Source organism: Sebastes fasciatus, chromosome 17, assembly GCF_043250625.1.
Source record: "Sebastes fasciatus isolate fSebFas1 chromosome 17, fSebFas1.pri, whole genome shotgun sequence".
Taxonomy (NCBI): Eukaryota; Metazoa; Chordata; class Actinopteri; order Perciformes; family Sebastidae; genus Sebastes; species Sebastes fasciatus.
This window is the reverse complement of record NC_133811.1, coordinates 3,744,843-3,768,518: the sequence shown is the minus strand read 5'-3', so window position 1 is coordinate 3,768,518 and position 23,676 is coordinate 3,744,843. Positions and strand designations below refer to the sequence as shown.

At 40.3% G+C, this 23,676-nt stretch overlaps 2 protein-coding genes across 5 annotated transcripts in view; one reads left to right on the top strand and one right to left on the bottom strand.

The window, feature by feature from the left end:
• The first annotated feature begins 157 nt into the window (after window positions 1-157).
• On the top strand, window positions 158-9,744 carry LOC141753926 (G1/S-specific cyclin-E2-like). Of its 2 annotated transcripts, none has more exons than XM_074612609.1 (12): window positions 158-282; window positions 1,219-1,250; window positions 1,363-1,411; window positions 1,520-1,570; window positions 3,020-3,159; window positions 3,436-3,571; window positions 4,257-4,403; window positions 5,946-6,041; window positions 6,148-6,282; window positions 6,678-6,789; window positions 7,680-7,837; window positions 8,889-9,744. In XM_074612609.1, the coding sequence occupies exons 2-12, from the start codon at window positions 1,237-1,239 to the stop codon at window positions 8,961-8,963; spliced, it is 1,113 nt and encodes a 370-aa protein (XP_074468710.1). In that variant the 5' UTR covers window positions 158-282; window positions 1,219-1,236; the 3' UTR covers window positions 8,964-9,744. The 2 variants fall into 2 exon arrangements, with proteins under 2 accessions (XP_074468710.1, XP_074468709.1); XM_074612608.1 differs by having other exon boundaries at window positions 219-413.
• Window positions 9,679-23,676, bottom strand: part of ints8 (integrator complex subunit 8) — a 26,227-nt gene continuing 12,229 nt past the window's right edge. For all 3 annotated transcript variants that reach the window (XM_074612606.1, XM_074612604.1, XM_074612607.1), the window contains 21 exons: window positions 23,445-23,552; window positions 23,183-23,335; window positions 22,902-23,002; window positions 22,552-22,693; window positions 20,870-20,940; window positions 20,543-20,718; window positions 20,287-20,417; window positions 19,071-19,181; window positions 18,536-18,740; window positions 18,111-18,232; window positions 15,312-15,496; window positions 15,164-15,197; window positions 15,001-15,060; window positions 12,921-12,982; window positions 12,697-12,815; window positions 12,236-12,339; window positions 11,533-11,583; window positions 11,236-11,309; window positions 11,099-11,163; window positions 10,944-10,987; window positions 9,679-9,891 (listed from right to left, as the gene is read on the bottom strand). In XM_074612606.1, the coding sequence (XP_074468707.1) occupies window positions 9,775-9,891; window positions 10,944-10,987; window positions 11,099-11,163; window positions 11,236-11,309; window positions 11,533-11,583; window positions 12,236-12,339; window positions 12,697-12,815; window positions 12,921-12,982; window positions 15,001-15,060; window positions 15,164-15,197; window positions 15,312-15,496; window positions 18,111-18,232; window positions 18,536-18,740; window positions 19,071-19,181; window positions 20,287-20,417; window positions 20,543-20,718; window positions 20,870-20,940; window positions 22,552-22,693; window positions 22,902-23,002; window positions 23,183-23,335; window positions 23,445-23,552 (2,235 nt within the window). In that variant the 3' untranslated portion in view covers window positions 9,679-9,774. The remainder of the gene's footprint in view (window positions 9,892-10,943; window positions 10,988-11,098; window positions 11,164-11,235; window positions 11,310-11,532; window positions 11,584-12,235; window positions 12,340-12,696; window positions 12,816-12,920; window positions 12,983-15,000; window positions 15,061-15,163; window positions 15,198-15,311; window positions 15,497-18,110; window positions 18,233-18,535; window positions 18,741-19,070; window positions 19,182-20,286; window positions 20,418-20,542; window positions 20,719-20,869; window positions 20,941-22,551; window positions 22,694-22,901; window positions 23,003-23,182; window positions 23,336-23,444; window positions 23,553-23,676) is intronic.

Sequence of the window (23,676 nt, the reverse complement as noted above, 5' to 3'; positions counted from 1 at the left end):
TGGTTTATTTAACGTTACGGTTAAAGAACAAACTCCTCGCGCTGCGTTCAGGCGGTTGAAACTAAAGCAAAGATAATGATGACAAAATAAGGTAAACATCCTTCCAGCTCCTCGCCTATAAGGGAGCTAAATGTTAACCTGGTTTCACCTTTAACCTCGGGTTAAGTGCTTTAGGGTTGGGACTATTTCTACACATGCGCAGTGTGCCGCAGACGCTCATCTGTTGGCGCCAGCGCCAACTGGAGATCAGTTTGATTCTCGCTCTGAACCGAGACAGAGGAGGTAAGCTACACTCATTAGAGGTCCTGTAGAGTCAGCTATAGTCTCTCTCTAGCTCAGTAGTTTGATCTGAACAGTTCCGGATCAGTTCTTGGTAGTCTGCGTGTCCTCCGATGCTTCAATCAAAGCAGCAGGTAGTGTGTTATGTTGCTGATTTGATCGTAAACTCGGTCGTTGTCGAGCTTCTTGTCCAAGTGTTTGTGTTAGAGAGCTAGCTAACCCTATCCTGGTTGTCAGTGGAGGCTGTTTTAGAAACGTGTTCTTGTGTTGAGTTTGCAGAGTCTGTTGCATCTTCTGAGCTTTAGTAAACTAAAAGGCTTCTAGTCCCTGCAGTCTGTTCCTGGTTCGGTTGTGGCGGTAAAGTTGGATGATAACTCATCTGAATCGTGATTAAAGTGTCCACAGCACGGACATGATACAAGAAACCATAACCAATGGATGGTTTAATGATCGATGATCGTGTGGTCGTCGTTTAGTGTTGGATTCAGAGCTGTTTATCATCAGTGGTTCTTGGCACAAAATGTCTTCCCTGGGCCTTTGTGTTGCTGCAGCGTTCACTGCATGTCTCTTTGTGCTGTTCACGGTCGTTTTGGCTCAAGAAGCAACTGCAGGATCTTTAGGCCAGAGATCTCCTCTAGAGGTGATCTAAAGTCTAAAGAGTCTTAGATTGCAGGTTTTATCAGCAGCGTGTAGTTTGTCGGCTGCTGGCTGCAGAGCAGAGCTGCTTTTACGCGCTCATTCATCCTGTTGGCGCGTTATGATGATGAGGTCTAATTCCTGAAACTATGTCGGGTTATGTGGTTTCATCGGACTTGGTTTTGAATGGAAGGATGTTTTATGCTGTGATAACTGCAGCTGGTTGTTAGTCTTTCCATCTGAGGGACAACTTCCTGGTTTTAATGTTAACAAACTAACTTCTGAATTGTTCCTTTCTTACAGACAGAAGCAGCCACCACCATGTCTAGACGAAGGTAAGGACCTCTTCTGTTGCTATGTGAATTCTTCTTCTTCTTCTTGTATCTTTGATTTGGTCTGTTGTCAGATCTCCTGCTCCATGTTGACTTCAGTTTAATGTCTTTGCAGTGTTCGCCTGCAGAAAAGATGTGGAAATGCTCCAGAGCAGAGATGCAAGGTAACCAGCATCCATTTAACACTATACACTACAGTTTGAATTAGTTATTATATAGACATCATGTTCCAGATGGTCTGACTAACAACTTAGTACAACTTCTCTTTTCAGCAAAGCAACAGAAACAAGAATCCGCCCCTGTCAACGCTGCAGTGTGAGAAGGTATGTCCCTTTGTGAAATTATATGAATTAGATTTAATTCAACATTATTGTCATTGTACTGAGACAATGAAATGCAGTTTAGCATCCAACCAGAAGTTCAGGGAGCAGTGTACAGTATGAACATAGTAAGCAGTGCAGCTATAAGTATAAAATATATACAGTGCATACTAAGGGTAGACTATTATACATAATGAACAGCTGCAGGTTTAATATGAATACGGTGTATACACTATAGATCCGATATGTAAGATAAGATAGTGGTATAAATATGAATACTCTATAGGACAGGATATACAGTGTAGATAGTATTATTATGTATGGACATTTTGAGAGTGCAATTGGGTGTATAAACCTGTGCACTGTTTTCTTTAAGTAAAATGAGGTACCATCAGAAATGACAAACAGTCAGAACAACGTCACACAAAGAGACCCTTACCCCCCAAAAACCCAACTCAAGTCATCCCTCTGACCAGTGCGACCAGAGGCCTGTACTACGAAGCAGGATTTGGGGTTATCGAGGTAACTTCAGGGTTAACCCACCGCCCGCTGACCAATCAAAGCTCGGTGCGCGGATTGTATGATAATATTACACAAAGACGAAGAAGTTAAAGTCATAATCCAGGCTATAAGCAACACAGTTTAAAATGTCAAGTGCAGGAAGGACAGCTGGCTGTATGTTGTTGGTACTTATCGCTTTGAATTAGGTTTTTATACTTATTTTGTTACTTCCGTTTCACACCGCCAGAGAGCTGAAAGAAGGCTGAAATAGTCATATATGCTACAGTGTTGTCAAAGGGTATAATGATATGAAATGTAGCTTAATCTATTCATTCAGTCTATTTTGAAAGCAATTGATATATCACTGCCCCATCTAGTCTACTATGTCTGACTATTGGGTGTTCCGTTAAATCAATAAGACTGATAATATATGCATTCACACATCAGTATTTTTTTTCTTTCACCAGCCGTCCTTCCTGCATTTGGCAGCTTCAGCTGTGTTACTTTTAGCCTGGATTATGTGTTTCACTTCTTTGTATTTGTCTAATATTAGAGTTGGATCTTGGTTTGTTGAATGTGCCGCTCTGCTGACAGTAGACTTGTCCATGTCTGTGATTGGTCAGATGCTGCAAACACCTCCCCGTTCATTTGAACGCGCTCGTAGCCAGACTGAGAAACTCTGGGTTGATTTACCGAGTTGATAACCAGCGTCGTAGGGCCGCTTAACGTGATCTCGGTTGTTAGGGTTAGTTAAGCCAGGTAACGAGAAGATACCCTGGGGATGTTGAACTGGCTTCGTAGTACCGGCCTCAGTTCAAGGGGAAAGCAAAACAAACCTATGTCCCTGTCTTCAAGATCCGAATCAACACAACAGAAATATCCTGTGCCGTGTCCGTAGCTCTTTGTTTATAAACCCATGTGTTGCATTCAGTTTCCTCATTTTCATTTCAGAACCAGCTGGTGCTTGAAGGTGTCGCCGCCAAGCCTTGTATTCTCATCGAGACCTCTGAGAAGGGAGTCTGGGTCGACAGTGACACACTTCTCACTTCCGCAAATTCCTTGGTTCGGCCGTCGCCTCTGCCTCATCTTGGGTGACTTATTATTTATTATTCAGCCATGGTTTCACTCGCAATTATCTCTTTTATATCTGATGCTGATATCCTCTGTCGGACAGACTTTAATATAGTCATCCAGAAACAAACAAACATATTCAATTTACTGTAATGTAAGACCAAAAAATCCCCAGGATTCTCACATTTAAGAAACTGGAACAATCAAATGTTTGATTATTTTTACTTTAAAAATGATCAAAATAGTTGCTACAGTATATGATTGATTATTGACTAATGGTTGTCTGCATGTTACAGGTGGGGATCTCCTGAAGATGTGTGGGTGAAGATGGTCGGCAGGGAGCAGAATTACAGACACAGCAAGGGCTTTGTGCAGAAACACCCCACAATACTACCCCGAATGAGATCAGTGCTCCTCGACTGGTTGATTGAGGTGCGTCTTCAACCGCAGCTCAGATTCCAACAATATTTGTTGGAGTTAAACATTCATCTTTGCTTTTCAGTTTAACATTCATGTCTTATATTAGGGCTGCACAATTAATTTTTATAAATGTTATCAAAATCGCAAAATGGCCTACTGCAATTTTCAAATCGCAGGATGAGGAGGAAATCACAATATTAAAGGCCACATGTGTGTCAAAATACCATTTAAAATTAAATATTGTGGTGTTGCAGAGGCCTACGCATCATATCCTACAGACTTAAGAAAATGTCTTTGGTACAGATAATTGCAATTGGATCTTTTTTCAAAATCATGCAGCCCTATTATATTTACGTGTGAAATAGTGGCAGTTTAAAATCCTTTTAGGGTCGCAATATTGTAAATACATAAATGGCTATGTACAAAACTAACCATGTGAGCTATTTCCAGTTTGACCTATATTCATCCACCATGTTTTAGGTATTTGGCACAAGCCTTGTTTATTATCTTAATACTAAATTCACTTTAAACATCAGGCCACTAAAACATGGCTGTACTGCTTTCTCAGTTTTTTCAGTTCAACACAAAATAGAAAAAAACTGACGGAAATATTAACATGAAATAATGTAATCACTTAAATTTAAATCCTTCATCAAAATGTTTTCCAACATGTTTTTTTCATCATTGGTTTCACCAGGTGAGCGAGGCCTATAGTCTCCACCGGCAGACGTTCTACCTGGCACAGGACTACTTTGACCGGTTCATGTTGACGCAGAACAACATTCAAAAGGACACGCTGCAGCTCGTTGGGATCACCTGTCTTTTTATAGCGTCAAAGATGGAGGTGAGAAACAACAGGGAGGAATCAGGTCTCATCTTCACAAATCATTCAAATTAAGATGTGCTGCACTGTGAGAAGAACCCAAATTCAACTTGCACTTAAAGGGGAACTATGCCTATTTTCTAAATTCATTCATGTTATTCCTATGGTCTAAGACAGTCCAAAAAATATGATTAAATATGACCAACCCTCTTCCAAAACCAAAAACTAGAGCGCTAAAACTCAAACTTGTGATGTCATAGGGTATGAAGTGTGGAACTGCTCCATAGACAAAGAACTGTGAGAGATGTCTGATACTGAGAGCACCCGGGTGAATGTTCTGAGTATATGGGAACATTATGGCTTCGTCTGAAATGGCACACTATGCACTTCATACTCAACGGGTATACTCTCGTTCAAATGTACTTTTGTGTGAATAAACAGCAGTATGGATCTTTTCGGACGCACTGAGCAGTAATCTACGTCGTCACAACCTCAAGTTACCAAAATGACAGTTTGTAAACGTCAAAGTTGGACTTAATTTAAGATATATTTTACATCTAGCAAAAGGGAAATCTTATATTTGCAGTTAAATTGAAGCGTTATTGACGTCTCAGAGCTGTCCGTTATGAACGTTGTCGTCACTACTGCATTGCATTGTGGGATATTTATGCCGCCGTAGTGTCCAGCGTTGCGTACTGTAATATTTTATCGGAAATAGTATGCAATTCACGTCCTATTGGTTTCGGACATACTAAAAAAATCTCACATACTGTTTTAGTGTAGTAAATAGCATGTTAGTGTGGAGTTTCACAACTGACAACACTACAGTAGAATAAAGCTCATTTTGGGTATAAAAAAGAAAACAAATATTTTGTGCGTCCATTCATCGTCTATGGAACAGCTCCAGACTTTATACTGGATGACATCACCAGTTTGAGACTTCCTTCTCTGGTTTCTGGCTTTGAGAGAGAGGAGCTCGTGTTCACTAATATTGACTGATCTTTATACTAGGCCACGGAAACAACATATTGGAATTCTTATTTTAGGTGGCGTTCCCTTTTAAACAACACGTCTCAATATATATTTCAAGACATTTCGTTTGTTTGGTGCAAAACACCCAGCAGACAATTTAGAAACCTTTTTATATGAAGGTGTTTAACAGGCTCATTGATCCTGAGGTATTTAATCTGCTTGATGGCAGCAGTGCACACAGACACACTTCTAATGGATATGACTGGGCTATGGACTACGGGGCTGGGCGATATGGAGAAAATCAAATATTCTGATATATATTTGACCAAGTGCTTCTATCGACAGTGTAGGGTTGGGCTGTTGGTGCTTTCACAATATTTCCACAATGAAATTTTTGATAAATAATCATTAGTAATGTAGATATAATGACCAAGTGGGTAAATAATAGAACAGAACAGTCTGGTAAGTTCAGACAATTACAACGCTTTACTGTAATGCAGCGTTAAAAACCAGGAAAAGACAACAGCCATAATACAATATACAAAACTGCTCTTTGTTTTTGAGTTATGGAGCTATTTTCTTTCCTTGTAGGAAAACTGTCCTCCGAAGCTCTCCCAGATGGCCTATATTACTGCAGACACCTACTACGAAGAAGAGATCCTTCAGATGGAGTTAATCGTTTTGAAGGTAATACTGTTAAAAGTGTGGCCACGTTGTGACTCTACTCTTCATTAATAGTCAATAAGGTGGCTTTGATTTTTTTGCATAATTCTACGTTCTGCATGTTCTACAGGCGTTGAGGTGGAACCTTTGTCCTGAAACAGCCGTCTCTTGGTTGAAGCTTTACTTCCAGATGGCATCGATGGAAGCCGACTCCGACCTGCTGGAGCCGCAGTTTCCACAGGATGCTTACGTACAAATGACACGTGTAGGTGTTTTGGAATTGGATTCATGGTGTTCAAGCACAAATACCGACACAAACCTCGGTCTCAGAGTTTATTTAAAAACCCTCTGACACAGTCAACACAAAGATGTAACCTTTCACAAACACTCTTTTGTGTCTGGGCTGTTATCGGATTCATTCTGTTGTAAGACTATAGGAGCATGACATCAATGGTTTCCTATCAGAGCTTTCTCTCGTCTTTCTATAGCCACACTGTTACCGATGTAGACAAATGTGTCAGTATTTCTGGTTATATCTCCCAACTTAAGCAGCAAATGAAATGAACTAAAGCTTGTATATTTTATATGCTGTATTAATTTCTTCAGGCTAAGTCTGGCTTATGACAAATTATGTCTCTTCTGTCTTTTTGACTCTTCCAGCTTTTAGATCTGTGTGTCCTCAACATAAACTCGCTGGACTTTGAGTATCGAGTGTTGGCAGCCTCCGTCCTGAGCCATTTCATTCAACAGGAAACGGCTCAGAAAGTTTCAGGTAAAGTTTGGGATTATTACTAGGGCTGTCAAAGTTAACGGGATAACAATGTGTTACTGCAAATTCGTCTTAACGCCACTAATTTCATCATCTGAAACTAGAAAACCTAAGAATCCATTGGTGCCAACCATGTCATATTAGTTTGTGGTGAAGGAGGCTAAATAACGCTCCAAACTTAAGCTACATTTTGGCGAGGAAAAACTAGCATGGCCATTTTCAAAGGGGTCCCTTGACCTCTGACCTCCAGATATGTGAATGTAAATGGGTTCTATGGGTACCCACAAGTCTCCCCTTTACAGACATGCCCACTTTATGATAATCACATGCAGTTTGGGGCAAGTCATAGTCAAGTCAGCACACTGACACACTGACAGCTGTTGTTGCCTGTTGGGCTGCAGTTTACCATGTTATGATTTGAGCATATTTTGTATGCTAAATGCAGTACCTGTGAGGGTTTCTGGACAATATCTGTCATTGTTTGTGTCGTTAATTGATTTCCAATAATAAATATATACATATATTTGCATAAAGCAGCATATTTGCGCACTCCCATGTTGATAAGAGTATTAAATACTTGAAGAATCTCCCTTTTAAGGTGAATAGATAAAAAAAATGTGCGTTTAATCAAGATTAATAATCATGCAATTAATCACGATTAAATATTTGAATCAATTGACAGCCCTAATTATTACCTTTTTTATAGAATGTAGATATAAATGGGAAAGTTTTGAGTGTCACATCACAGTAACATATTTTAGTATTTAATTTTTTCTGTGTGTAAAACGAATACAGCATACTGTCAGAGCTGTTATTAAAAAACCTCCTGATCTGAACCACAGTGTGACCCCACAGCGAGGTTACTCACTGCATGTAAACACATCTGTGCTCAGGTCTGTCGACAGACGCCATCCAGCTGTGTGCTAACTGGATGGCCCCCTTCGTGGAGACGGTGGGCTGCTCCAGCAGAGTGGCTCTGAGGGATTTTGCCGGAATCAAGCAAGAGGACAGACACAACATCCAGACGCACACGCACTACATGACCATGCTGGTTAGTATTCTCTTGGGATGCGTTGCATTACATTCATTTAGCTTGTTCATGTGACGTACACCAATTCAACCCCCTTAGGAACAAGAGCTAAATGTTCTCAAAGTGGAAGTTCATCCCTCCCAAACAAACCACTAAGAGTGTGATTGAGTTTTAAGGAAAGTTGAAGGTAATATGGATGAGTTTTAAAGCATAGCTTTTTAGAAAGGCTTGGGAAAAAAATCAGGGAGGAACGAGTTAATAAAATGTTCTCCTAGGAGTCTAGGGGGTCTCCATAGTCTCAAAAGTGTCATGGAGAAAAAAAATTAGTAATCCTTGTTGTTGATTGAATAATTCATCAGGAACCATAATAATTACATTATTAATCTATAATCAACAATGGTTGCTGGGAAGAGAGTGGAGGACGGAACCTTCCAAAATAAATAAATGACTCAATAAATAAATGTAGCAAAAATAAATTTAGCCATTAATTGATAAAAAGTAACAAATTAATATTTGTTTCAGTTTGCTTATTTATTTATCTTCCCTTATTTATTTAGTCTTTAATTTTCCCATTTATTTATTTTTATTAATTCAAAAGGAATTAAATGTATTTTTTATATTTATTTTTAAATTTAGGTATTTAGTAAAGCTGAAACTATTAGTCGACTCATTTTTCAAGCAAATTCCCAAAAACTATAATTTTAAGTTACTCGGATACAATGATTTTCTGTTTTATATGATAGTAAATTCAATACTTTTGTTCACCAGTCTGTGTAAAACGGATTATAACTGCTGCACTATTTAAGGTGTAAAACAGGCTGTAGCATTTGTCGACCTTTCCCAAAATAAAGAATTTTGTGAGGCACTCTGCTGACATCGTGCAGTTTTACATGTAATGAATTATTAAACATAAACACTCCTAACACGAGGATGAAGGGGAAAAAAACTGCTTCAACTGATATTGCTTTTATTGAGCGACCATTTAACATCAAAGCTCAATAAGTAATACTTTAACTATTCATGATGCTACTGGATCACTGGTTTCTGACTCTCAACCTGTTTTATTTTTTAGGACCACAGTCAGAAGGATGTGACCAGCCAGTTCCTCACTCCTCCCAACAGCACAGAGAAAACCAGCACACACTGAACCACAAGAGGAAGACTCTGAAGGGACTGTGAGCAAAGAGGACGCGGGGTTAATGTCCCACTAAGAGGACGCAGGGTTAATGTCCCACTAAGAGGGGCTCTTTTTACAGGAAACAACTCCTACTACTTTTAACTGGAGTCTGGATGGGAGTTTTTTTTCACGCCTGCTGATGTGAAATTGCCACTGAATGCATCATCCAGGATAATATTTTAAAGACTTTTCTTTCTTCTCGGCCAAAGCTTTTTTTTGCTTGATGTTTAGCTGTTTTTAGCGACAGGGTGCTATAATTCAGAAAAGGAGAAAATGTTTTTAAAAAAGTGTCAAGTGTCATTTCTAGGAAATGATCTATTACTGAAAGTGATGTGCAATTGTTTACTTTTGTAGCATATTAAATATGTTCATAGTCAACAGATGATACTGCTTCAGGGTCAGTTGAAATATGAAATTGTTTTTTAAAACAGATGATGTTGAAAAGCAGCTACCGTCAGCTAATCTGTAAACTAAGTGTGAAAAACAGGGAACCACTGATATACAGTACGAATATGCACCGTCATGAACCCAGATGAAAGCCATGCGACTGAAAGGGCAGGCTGAATAAATGGCATACTCAGTGTTTTTCAGTGATATTTCCCATGCTATTGTAAAGCCATTGTTTGTGTAACTCAGGGCTATGGATAGTCAGTGATCTATTTTCAAATGATTGCAAGTGTACAAATGAGCAACTGTATTTATTAGAAGTTTATTTTCTACCACAAAATAAAATATACATTCCCAAACCCTCCCAGAAGTCTGCCAGTGGTTCACACGTCTCCTAGAAATACAGTTTGGCCATCGCCTGCAGGAATCTCTTCTTCCTCTTCTGTGCAGCCAGCTGCAGCACCTCCTCCGGGTTACTGGTGTTCAGCTCCGTCTGTCCGATCGCTTTTATCTGAGGAGAAGCAACCAGTTGGGAAATGAATGCAGCTCTCTGGAGCGTATCGGGAAGCGCAGACTTGGACATATGCAGGTTGTAATTTGATTTGGTCGAGTTGTCTTTCAACAGCATTTTGAAACCCTCAGTTTGAAGCAGAATTATGGTTAAAAAATAAAAAAACTGCAGTTGAACTGAGGTTTATATACAAGACAGATGTCTAAAACTCACTTTCCAACCCAGATGTGTTTACAACCTGCAGTAGGCAGAATGTTTTTTGGCATCAATGGGCAAAAAAATCCATAACTTTTCAGCATATTGTAATTCAAGTGTTCTGAGAGATGACTAGACTTCTGCTCCTCCTCATGGCTCTGTTTTCAGGATTTAAAAAACTAGCCCGTGATGGGAGACTTTGGCCAATCACAGGTCATTTCAGAGAGAGAGAGAGAGAATGTTCCTATTGGCTGTTCAACAGAGGCAGCTGTCAATCACTTGTGAACTTAGGTCAAACTAGTCAGCGCTGATCAAATATGAATCAATATTCTGTTACTATAATGCGTATTTATTGCCTCAAATGTTTTCAGAAATATCTTGTAGTGTACTGTTTAGCTGTAAAATGAGAAAGTTTGCTCCGGCTGGTGGGCGGTGTTTGGCATTTCCTCAACTGATCTCAACATGGCTTTACAGCTAAACAGTACACTACAAGATGTTTCTGAAAACATTTTATGCGAGAAATAGGCATTACAGTAACATAATTGATCACAGATTGATTCATATTTGATCAGCGCTGCCTAGTTTGATCGGAGTTCACGAGTGATTGACAGCTGCTCAGAGACAGCGAGGCTCCAGCTCGGCTCCGATTGGTTGTTTTCCTCCAGTCTGTGAAATCTTGCAGATGCCGTTAGGAGCACCGGAGGACACAGAGGAACATGATTTGTTTCAGATTACCTGTCTCATACACTACGGTCAGGATATAGTGACCGTTTAAAAAAAAAATATATATATATTTTTTAAATCATATTTGCTCCGACCTGCCTCCTCCAGCTTTAACTGGGTTTTGAACTGCTTACCGCTATTTGTCTCTTCTCAGTCTCGCCCCTTTTATGGTGAATATCTGAACGCACAGTTAGGAAAGTTAACAGTTGACATTGTAGTTAACAGCAGGTTATGATAGAAGGTCTGTAGGTTCTCAATGAATCAATACAGTCATTAACAGGAAGGATACGTGTGAGGTATTCCAGGATGGTGACGTCCCAGATGTAGTCGTAGAACGAGTCCATGGCGTCGTGACTGTGGTGACGAGAGAAAGATGTAAGAGATGTTCAGAAGAGTGCTGGTGGGCGTGTATGTGTCATGTCATACCTGTTCTGTTCTTGAAGAGCTTTAAATGCCGTCATGTAGTCCACCTCTCTGAGAAACTGACAGAGAACAGCAACCTGATGAAGACGGGACACAACAGGCATTTAGCTGAAAATAAACATTTAACACTGAAAGTGATGAAACCTGACAGGTATTTCTTCGGTGTCTGACATTTTCAGAAACATTGCTTCAGGAAACTTTTAACTAATTCAACTATTTTACCATAAGGACATGAAGACAGCCTGGTGATAGCAGCTGACATTAATCTTTAAAAAGAAGGAAACTGGTTTGACCTCTGACCTGTGTGTGGCAGTTCATCATTGAACAGCACTTGATCATCCTCTTCAGGACCTGCAAACAACAGTCAGTGTTATTATAGGATGGATTCTTTTCTTTTTTTAAATCATGCTTTTTATTGTTTCCTTAAGAGTAAAAGATTACAACAACCTAAATCACCAACAAATAAAATAATATGTACATAAAGTATATCAGATAGTAATTGTAAATTGAAAAACAAGCTATTCAAAAATAAAGAGAAAAAAAGGTAATAATAATAAAATTAAAAATATAAATACATTTAAAAAAAAAAATTCTAAAATTAAAAATATAAAAAAAATTTTTTAAATAAAAATAAATAAATAGTAATGATAATAAATAAATAAAAATAATAAATTCACACACCACATTCCCAGCACCTACTTATATCCCCGTACAAAGTACATACTGTGCGTTTAAGGCACATTTACAACAGAGTAAATAAAACAGAATATGAAAATAATTAAACAATATGAATATAACTCAATAAAATATTGAAACAAAATGAATTAAATCGAGGTTTCATTTTAATGTCAAAACAGTGGACTGAAACTACAATTCAGACTAAAGTATGTTCATTTTCTATCTTTTTATTGTAATTCGCTCTTTGTTTGTATTTCTTGTTGCCAACAACTGCTGAAAAGCTGTTCACTGTGAACGTATGTGTACTGTTTGCTGTGTGATCTACCTGGTCATTGTAGACGTCAGGGGGAACAGCTTTGGTGAAGAAGTCAGAGCACACGGCTCCGGCCTGGAGGTAAAGGTTCAGTGCAGCAGAGTATTGATTGGTCACTACAGAACAGAGAGAGACCAACAGAAGGCTTCAGTCAAACGGAGACATCTGGGTAACACTGTTTATACTTTCCCTTCATTGTTGTAGCCATATGTTTGGTGTTTGCAGGGGTGTAATGCAAGTGAATATATTTACATAAGTACCGTACTTAAAGGGTAACTTTGGTATTTTTCAACCTGGACCCTATTTTCATATGTGTTTGTGTCTAAAGGTTTACTAACCATTTAACCGTAGTTTGCCTAAATCCATTGGTGAGCATTTTAGGAACTGGAACTTCAACTAAATTCACTGATAAAATATTTTCCGGCTGCAGATGTCCTTAAAGAAAAACAAAAGGCTGCCGGTGCGTTTCTCACCAAAGTAGATGTCTGCCTGTGTGATGAGCCACGACTGGTTATTAGGATTCAGGGTGAGGGCGTAGGACACCAGCTCTTTGACTGTCACAGCCACAGCTTCCACGTCTACTGCCTGTATGCTGATCCACACAAACACACACACACACCCAAAAACATCACCGTCACATTTAGAAGGCTTTGTTTGAGAAATCTTAATAATTCATTAAGAAAGACAATTTTCTTACCTCGGAAGAGTAGATGGCCAGATGGTGAGGTGTTCTGCTGTCACTTCATTTACAATATCATCCTAAAGAGAGAGAGAACAGTTGGTTACCTCGGAGAGAATGAGATGAGCTGATGGTGATAAGCAGTGCTTTAAGTGTCCAGACTGAAACTGCTGCAAAACCTACCATCACACCATGGTATTTATACATTTACTGCAACATTAAAGCACTTTGATCCATTGTAGCCAGCTGTTTATTAGAGGCCGGGCAGCAGCTCTGCTCTTGTTTTTGTCAATATTCTTCTCCTTCTTCCCTAGAAAATCTGCCTTCCCATGCATGAAAATAAACCAAACTTTGCACATAGATCCAGTCCTATGCTAAACTTCCTCAACTAGTTTTGTGGGCTAATAATACGCTTAAAACTCATAACAAATCAGCCGTACGTGCTAGCAATTTGCAACTTTCAACAGAATGTAGCCCCAAGTGAGAAGAAATGTTCAGATGCTTCAACCTGGCAGGAATTATAAAGTCCATGACTAAAACGTATTAAACTCCAGCATTTGTTTCTCACCTGACACCAAACTTCAGACTGTCCTCCACAAACCATCCACCAGATTTTTGAATTATTAAAAATCCAGTGCATCAAAACGTTTTAGTGTGTTACTGTACACAGCTACTGCAAATTCTCGCTAAATAAAGCTCCAATGTTCATGAAAATAAATGAGAATTTTGAGGTCATGGTAGGGTGTACAATTATCTCAAAAACTGCATTTTTCACAGTATTTTGAATTCTATCCTCATGTGAACCATCACAGTCAATGAAAATCAATCAATCAGTTTGTCACTTAAGGAGCAATCAATCATTATTCAAATAAATTACAGACATCTCTGTGTTGTATATATGAAGTATACAAATTCTCAGAATTCTGTCTTGAAAACTGAATTTTTGACACTAGTTTGAAATCTGCCTTTACATGCAGCCCCGGTGATCGCCTAGTTGTAGTGTGAAGTCATAGTGTGTGAAGCGGTAAGTTCACCTAGATCAGGGGTGCACACACTTTTTCAGCATGCGAGCTACTTATAAAATGACCAAGTCAAAATGATCTACCTACTATAAAAATGCAAAACATATATTTATTTATAAATATATTGAGTATTCTTTATATGTACAATATATGTTGGTGTACCTTGCATAACTGCATGAACCCATATTGTACAATATAACTCTGTACATTTTTTGTCATTACCTTACTCTGATGACTTGCACTGAATGGAATCAGCCAGGGATGCATAGTCCGGACAGTAGCTGCTGATAGCCAGCCTCAAGCACACTTCCAAATGATCATCAGTCAAGGTGGAATGGTATTTGGACTTAATAATCTTCATGTGGGAAAAGGCTGACTCGCATAAATAAGTGGAGCCGAATAATGCAGTCAAGGAGGTAGCACATTTCCTCATGTTGAGGTACTTTTCCTCTGTGAGTAAGTTCCAGAACTGTCCATGAGCCCTGGACTTAAACTGAATGTCAGCTTGTAGTGTCAAAATCTCATCCTCCACTCCAGATGAGTTCAGGTGAAACAGTGTTGCAATTTTTGATGCAAGTGAATCAGCCTCAGCATCTTCCCGAAAAGGGTAGCACATGAATGTAGCGACTGGCTCCAGTAAAACAACGTCTTGAAAGCGTCTGTCAAACTCTGACAGACAGTTCTCAATCTGCTCTGATAGGCTGACGTCTATTTTTTAATTTTTACCCACACTACCTTTGCGATCGACCAGTAGATCGCGATCGACGTATTGGGCACCCCTGACCTAGATAGTGACTTGCCCTTGGTGTTTGAGGTTGTGAGTTGGAGACCCGATTGAGGCAGACCTAACATGCTAATGCCTTCCAGGTTCGATGATGGACTGTCCTGTATTTCTCATCGGTCTTCCTCCTCTTCCTTTTTTCATCTTCCTCCTCTTCTTCTTCATCCTCCTCTAAATGCCCGGCCCCTTGTTTCGCTGTGAGATATTCCTACTACCACACAGCCTATGTGAGACTCTACAGCGTGCTATCAGTGTGGAAAATTCAACAATCTAACAGCTCAAATTAGAGACATACCCGCACGATGCTGTGGAGCCTCACAAACAGTGAGATGAGGGTTGTCAGCACCAAAGGCTCCTGTGAGACATAAGAGGACACTCGTTACCTTTTGCATCAATAGCATCCATTGTTAATGTGACATATCCAAAGTGGGATTAAGTTTAGTTTATTAAATACTCACTCTGAGTTTCTTGATGAAAGTGATGAATTTGCTCCTAAATGCGTTAAAAAAATGAAAATAGATCAGAATGAGCCTGTGTGTGCTTCTCTACAGCGTATCATTGCGTTGTAATGCTTCGTTCAATGCAGGGGGTGTGTTTGCAGCGTACCGGTACAGGATGCCCATGGAGGACTCCCGATGTTTAATGAGGCCCACTCTGCCGTCGCTGTTCCTCTTGTGTTGGATGGACACGCTGCAGATCTGCACCACCACGTCCCACAGCTCCTTGGCTGTGCGCCGACACTCTTTAGGACCCGGGAGCTCTTTGCACGTCGAAGCCAGGAGCTGACCGATCTATCAGAAGGAAACAGAGGGAGGTTAATTCAAACAAGCCAAAACCACAACGGTCTCCGCCGTGTCAATCATCTCAGAGCCAGAGGAGGGTCCATCATCACAAAGTCTTGGTTCAAACCAACACAGCTTTGTTTTGAACTCTCATGGAGATCCCAGTGTTTCCAAAAGGTACCAAATATGTATTGTTGTGGGAACGTGTATAAACTGATGCACAATACTTCAAGAATAGTTGTTGTTATATTATAGAATATTACTGCCGTGGCATTGAATGGCACATTGAGTTTGTCGCAATATACGAATCACATGGCTTAAACCTGCAATAATGGATTTCTTTTAGCCACTTGGGGGCAGTGCAAGAAGCTGTATGCACATCATTGACATGTTATCACCTTATAAAGTTGTCATGAACGTAAACAGTAGGGATGGGCGGATGGTGAATACTGTTGTATTGATTCTTTGATAGCCACAAGCTACTCATTTGGTATCAATAACTATCGCTAATAAAATTATATAATTACAAAAGTGGGTGGCTGCATCACTGCTGAATGTTTTCACTACTTTTGCATAATGTTTGTGCCAAAACAGCCCCGACATATTTAGCTGCCCCGTGTCACATGACTGTGGAAACCATGTGACATCAGAACATAGTCGCACACTTCCACATCAAACGTGAGAGAATGGCAGAAAGGAAAGTAGTCTGGCCGCTTAAAATAAAAGTTAAAAAGATACAAATACAGCAAGATGCACTATTTGTGAAAGTAGTCCCTCTTCAAACATTTCAAAACAACACACCCTGAAAGTTATAAGGAAGCTTATTATTTAATCATAGTATTTCTGTAAAATGCTGGACTAGTTTTTACATGTAGTAGCACAAACCTTTTTATTTAATTGTATTTATATTTGCTTTTGTAATAAATTTGTTATTAATGGCTGGTATGTGTCATGTGACTTACCTTTGAGTGTAACGATCTTTTTTTCTTTCTAAAAATGCCCATGATTTTGAAAAATCACAGGAAATTATCAGTTTCGGTATTGTTAAAATTGTAACAAAAAGTATCTGTATCAGATTAAAAAATGTTGGTATCTCCCATGCCTTGTAAACAGTTGCCTATTTACACATCGAGCACACATGACGCAATGATATTATTTTGTTTCTGTCCACCTGACAAATGCCAGTCCAATATTTACTCTGTTTTGGTCTCCACCAACTCATGAGGGCAATATCTGTCTTTTTACCTGATAAACTGTGTCTGTAATTTGGTGCTGGACAGGTCACATACACATATTCATTTTGTTGTTAATCTAGAAATACTGATCGGAGCAACAAGCAGATAAAGGATGTCATGCTGTGTCAGCATGGCCAACATGTTTCTGTATTGAAAGGTAAGGAGAAATTAAAGGGACTGTTTGTAACTTCCTACTTGTATAAATCATTGCGGGTCAGTGTCCCATGCGCACTCGCGTGTGGCTGTGCTGTTCAGACTCAGACTCCAACACAAACTACACGGAAGCACCAAAACCACAAAGTTCTATCTATTGAAGCCCGTCTGTTAAACAGTGTTGGCCGAGGTCGGAGGACGCGGGGGAGACCGTAGCTTTGGTCTCCAGGACCGGAGTCTCTGCTGTACTCTGCTGTACTCTGCTGTACTCTGCTCCTCTGCTCCTCTGCTCCTCTGCCTGCCTTCACTCACACACTGCGCTCGTTCTCACTCTTTCGCTCCACTCTCACGTGCATCCGCGCACACTACACACTGCAGAAGAGTTAGTTTAGCTCTGAGAATATCTAGTGAATGTTCAGTGGACGTCTGTGCAGAAATAACTGCTGCAGCTTCTCCAGACCAACAGAGGTTTCCCGTGTCTTGTGAAGTGACGGGGCTCCGCAGAGAGAAACGTTATCGTCTCCGACCAAAACTTCGGTTTCTCCCTGCTCTCTCCACCCGCAGCCGGAGAGAGCAGGAAGACACCAGCACCCGGTCGGTAACAAGATGATAACGTGTCTCTCTGCAGAGCTCCGTCACTTCACAAGACACGGGAAACCTCTGTTGGTCTGGAGAAGCTGCAGCATTTATTTCTGCCCAAACATCCACTGTACATTTACTAGATACTAGAGCGAGCTGAGCGAGAAGGCGCGCGCTGTCTGAGTGAAGGCGAGCAAGCAGAGGAGGAGAGGCAACAGCTACACGCGAACGCCCATCTGCGAGCGCGCATGTGTCCCGACCCGGTACATTTATACGCTTAAACAGTTACAAACAGTCCCTTTAAGAGTGAAAATCAGAGTTCAAGATTTTAACTGTAAACAATTCTATCTGCCTGCATGTACAAATTCATGATAGTTTTGATATTGTGTTGGCCATTATTGAATCTGAACAGTGACATTTGTTGAAAATCTTAGTTCAGCAACCGTACCTTTACAGAGCATACAAAGCTGAAGTTTAAGTCAACATTAACATGATAGAAATAAAATAGCAGAAGGCATTTTTAACTGTTTCATAACCTACAGAAATGTTATGGACTTCTTGGAATAATGTAAGGGAAAATAATATCATCTATGTAACTGGTACAATGAAGCAGTGATGGACCTGAAAGTGGTGTAAACACAGTTGTTTTTTTTTACCTTGATGTATGGGTTGTTCATGACCAGAGATGGTGGCACCTGCAGAGTCAGGTAATCGTTCTCCCTCCAGTTCAACATGAAGGCGACACACTCCTCTCCAACCACCTGACGCAGAGGCAGATCTGGAGACAAAGATAAGGACATCCCCTGATTTATTAGTGCGTCTAAAAATGATCCCTTATTCCACTGCAGGATTAATCCACAGTGAGCGAGCTACGATGCTGTTCATATGCAGTAGATAGGGTCAAATCTTAATATTAGAGTGCATCCAGAAGTGTCGTAAATATTTGTTTTGCCAAATAACTTTTAAACTTGCAGAACCAGAGTGACGGAGTTTACCACACAGCCCGACATCAGACTATTTAAAACAAATTACAGCTGGGTAAAGACCAGGTAACAACTCCACGGTGTTTCCACTCACTCACCGTGAATCCTCATCTCCAGGTATCCTCTGACCCTGCTGACAAGGTCGGGCGGCGGTCGCTCCTTGCTGCCCTCGGCCGCCATCGTCTCGTGCGCGCGAACCTCCAGCAGCAGCATCTCGTTCAGCATCACCTGCCTCAGCTTCGGGGAGAACTCTGTAACAAGCTCCAGGCAGGCTGAGAAAAGCTGCCGCGCGTGGGCAAAGTCCTGAGACGACAGGAAACAAGTATTAACGGATTCTCACTGCTCGGAACTGTTATTGTAATAAAGCTGATGGACCACTTGTTGATGTCCTTTTTGTCAGTAAGGGTTTAAATAATTGTGGCAAGCCATTTGGTATTCTTTACAGTTAAGAAAGTTCAACAAGCTCATTCCATGTTTTGGATCCTGTGGAACAAAGTAGTCAGTCTACAGAGCCTCAAGTCCGAGAGTTAAAACATTCTTCACACAGCGTTTACTTTTTCCATTTTGATGCATAATTGTGAGCCTGAAACTAGAAAAAGGTTATATTTCTGAGCCCTTATCAAGTAAGCACACCTTTATTGATATGCAGTGGAGTCCTTTGGCCATGAGGATGTAAACAAGGTCCTTTGTCAGGTTGTCTTTAATGCCGAGGATCACGTTGATGTAGTCCGGAGGAACTTCCCACTGTACACACAAACAGAAGGGGGAATTTTTTGTATTATTTCAGTTTAGATTTCATTATATCTGACAATGAATATTACTAGGGCTGTCAATCAATTAAAATAGTTAATCGCAAATTAATCACACATTTTTTTATCTGTTCAAAATGTACCTTAAAAGGAAGATTTGTCAAGTATTTAATACTCTTGTCAACATGGGAGTGGGCAAATATGCTGCCAGAATATATATATATATATTCATTATTGGAAATCAATTAACACAAAAATATGCTCAATTGGCAACATGGCAAACTGCAGCCCAACAGACAACAACAGCTGTCAGTGTGTCAGTGTGCTGACTTGACTATGACTTGCCCCAAACTACATGTGATTATCATAAAGTGGGCATGTCTGTAAAGGGGAGACTCGTGGGTACCCATAAAACCCATTTACATTCACATATCTGGAGGTCAGAGGTCAAGGGACCCCTTTGAAAATGGCCATGAAAGTTTTTCCTCGCCAAAATTCAGCGCCAAGTTTGGAGCGTTATTTATCCTCCTTCTCGAAAAGCTAGTATGACATACAGCCTAAGAATCACACGTTGCATTAATGCGTTAAAGAAACAAACAAAAAACAAATTTGTGAATAATTTAAAACATCAACATGAATGGGAAGAATCTTGGGGCCCCTTTGCGCAACATTTGGACTCCGTTTGACAGCATTTGTATTCATATATTGATAGTTTTCTTTTTTCAAATACTCCTATTATGATGATGATACAGTATGTTATGATATTTATGCTTTTTCTTTTGTCCTTGACACGCAGTTTGGATAATTTTCTCTTAGTTATTTGTACCACTCCTGCCCGGTAAATGTGTGTGTGAGTGTGCGAGTGCAGGAGTGTGAATTTTTAGGTTGGGTTATGGTTTTGATTTTTGTTTGGCTTATATGTTGTCATCAACATTTGTCAATAAAAATAATACACAAAAAAAAAACACATTTGCGTTATTATCGCGTTAACAGCCCTAGTTATTATTACTCTTAACAGGAGCATTATTATAGATATCTAATATATAAATGTCTTTGATATCAGCACTTTCTCTTCCGGTATCACTCTGTTGACCTCTGACCTTACTGTTGACCCTCCAGAAGGGTCGTTCGGCCATGCCGTGGAGTTCGATGAGGATCTGTCGGATCCTGCGCGGCTCCAGTAAGAGGATGAGCTGCTGCTCCAGCTGCCCAATGTTCACACTCGCTGAAGCTGTGGAGCGATGAAGACACAAGCTTTAAGAGACTGAAACACACCACTGAGAGCTTTCCTGACAACAAACCCATAATCTGGATGTCACCGAATAGTAAGCATAAGAACAATTCTCAGTGCTGTACCTGGAATGTCGTAGAAAGAAGGTAGAGGCTTGGCGCTGAGGTTGATTGTGGCCGATCTCTTCCTCAGCTGCTCCACCAGAACCTTCCTCTCCTCCTCCTTCAGCAGCTCCATGAAGAGCTTATGAGAGGACACCACGAACAGCAGAGGCAGCTCCTCCAAGGTTTCACACAGAGTCCTGCAAGATGACAACGGTCTCATTTTAAAAAGATGATCAGGGTACGTTAACAGAGGCTACCAGCTGTAGGTTCTGCTATTTCTTTACTAATAAAGGTTTTATTGTCACTTTAGCTGGTATGTCAGTGGGTGTGGCTCTGACGCTCACTCACTTCATGAAAGCGGCCATGTTTCTTCTGCATGTCTCAGACGGACGCTCCTTTTCCAGCGAAAGTGTGCACACCTGCAGGACGAAGAATGTCTCATTCAAATGTGCAGCAGCTTCCAATTTGATTTTTTAATCATGAGAAATATTCAGGTCAGTCCCAGATACACAAACTCCTCAAACCTCAGCACAGCTCAAGAAAATTATTTTTTAGCTTTTATTGATAGAGACAGAGAGTACTGAAAGGGGGGGAGAGAGAGAGGACTCAGCCTTGGAACAGGGGGGGCCTGCTCTACCAGGTGAATTACAGCGGCGCTCCTAGCTTCAATATTTTAACCTGCAAATTTAACTCCCAAAAACCTCTTTCCTTAAAGGGGGACTACGCTCATTTTAAAAATGTATACATGTTATTCCGATGGTCTAAGACCAAAAATATTAGTAAACATGAACAACTCTCTCCCAAATCCAAAAGCTAGAGTGTTAAAACTCAAACTTGTGTGTCTGGAACTGCTCCATAGACAATGAATTGGGAGAGATGTTCTAGATGACACTGAGAGCAGAGTTCCAGTTGAGTTTTAGCCCTCTAGTTTTGGGATTTGAGAGAGAGATGTTCATGTTTACTAATATTTTTGGACTGTCTGCAAAGCAATATACCGCTGTGGACGGGGGCAGCAGCAAAATTACATTCATCTATGCTCTCTTCAAAGCCACCAGTCTCCTTTGACAAAAACAGCAATTTCAGTCCATCGGTTAGTTTGTGTGTGTTATTGTGGGATTTTGGTGTTTCAAAGTGTTAGTTCGGATACACCAAAGGTCAGACAATAACGAGGGCTGTCAGAGTTAACACGTAATAACGAGTTAACACAAATTAGTTTGAACGAATTTCTAATTTCTTTAACGCATTAATGCGACTTGTGATCTTTAGGTTGTCATATTGGCTCGTTGTAAAGGAGGTTCTATGGGTACCAACGAGTCTCCCCTTTACAGACATGCCCACTTTATGATCATCACATGCAGTTTGGGGCAAGTCATAGTCAAGTCAGCACACTGACACACACTGACAACTGTTGTTGCCTGTTGGGCTGCAGTTTGCCATGTTAGGATTTGGGCATATTTTTTATGCTAAATGCAGTACCTGTGAGGGTTTCTGGACAATATCTGTCATTGTTTTGTGTTGTTAATTTATTTCTAATAATAAATATATACATACATTTGCATAAAGCAGCATATTTGCCCACTCCCATGTTGATAAGAGTATTAAATACTTGACAAATCTCCCTTTAAGGAACATTTTGTGAACAGATAAAAAAAATGTTTTAATTAATCGCGATGAAATATTTTAATCGATTGACAGCCTTAACAATAACACAGACAAACCAGCTACAGACCAGTAACTTCCGTGTTCTGCGAGGTAAAGTTGCTGTTTTTGTCAATGGAGTCTGGTGGCTTTGAAGAGAGCATAGATTACGGCTTCGGTCCTCCGTCAGACAGGGCTGTCTGACGGCAAGATAAAGTTGGGAAAATATTCAAAATATAGTGTACACTTAAGCCGATATTGATTGTTTAGTTGTCTAAAAGCCGTTTTGCTGCTGCCCCCCCCGTACACAGCAGTACATTGCTTTGCTCCCGCGCTGGTACTCCTGTCTGCTTCTCACACTTACTTGGGACACAAGAAGTTTGAGAAAGTACCTCTAAAATGAAGTCCACCATCCTTTTACTGGGCTTGAGGAGGAGCTGCTGGAAACGCACACTGAGCATTTCTCCTTCCAGAGCATCTCGGACGGCGTTGCAAACACACACCTTGTAGCAAACCTCATCCAGACTCGATTCCCTGCAGAGTGTTAGAAATGGCTTGTTTGTTGGATTGTTTGTGGACATGCAGTTGGACTGTCTGTCACTATAAACTAAATTAAAAAAAAAAATACAATGCAAGCAGTACCTCATGTTTCAATGCGTAACATATATATATATATATAGGCTTTGTCACACTGCAAACGGCTGTGTTTGAATTAGTTTGGATTTTGGATTGAAAATCTCACCCTTGCTGGACTTTGTACAGGAACTCCCTGAGAACAGATCGTCTGAAGTTGTTTGGCAAACTGCGGCACACGTTGTCTTTGATGAAGGCTTCAATGACAGCCTGTCAGAGAGAAGAATACATATTATAAAGTACTACAGTGCTGAATATCTCACTGGAACCTCCCTTTTGCCTTCAGTTTACAATTGGAGCCTTACTACTGTGCATGTCACATTGCTCATTACGTAGTCCTGGGTGCATTAAAGTCTTTGGCTTTAAGCTCACTGCAGCGTCTGCTCTGACCTGGTAGTTGCGCGCCCTGATCAGGCTGTTGATCTGATTGTAGGGCGTGTTCTGGGAGTCTGAGGGGTCGCAGTCTTCAGTCAAAGCTTTGCAGGCGTTCCAGTAGCCAGCCAGACGTTTCCCGTCCAGGTGAACATGGATAGTCGAGTCAAGCTGAAAAATAAAGTTTTAAAGGAATGACTGCTGGTGGCAAACTGCAGTCATTACAGGACTAAAACAAGACAAATCAGGACATGGTTAAGTAATATACAAGTAAATCTACCTTTGTTAACAGTTCCTTTGTCTGTCTGAAGTGATCCCGGGCTTTCTCATAGGCAGTTTGGTCTGTGCAGCCTTGCTGGAAGAAAATACCTCCCAGATCATAATGCACCTGAAACACCAAAATACAATAATTGCGATTAATTGCCCATTGTTTATCTGTTCAAAATGTACCTCAAAGGGAGATTTGTCAAGTATTTAATACTCTTATCAACATGGGAGGGGAGAAATATGCT

What these genes read in the sequence shown, in the direction of transcription:
- LOC141753926 (XM_074612608.1), top strand. Translation starts at nt 393, where the DNA reads ATGCTTCAATCAAAGCAGCAG. An exon ending in ACCACCATGTCTAGACGAAG is followed by an intron (nt 1,251 to 1,362) that starts GTAAGGACCTCT and finishes ATGTCTTTGCAG; the next exon opens with TGTTCGCCTGCAGAAAAGAT. An exon ending in TCCTCGACTGGTTGATTGAG is followed by an intron (nt 3,572 to 4,256) that starts GTGCGTCTTCAA and finishes TGGTTTCACCAG; the next exon opens with GTGAGCGAGGCCTATAGTCT.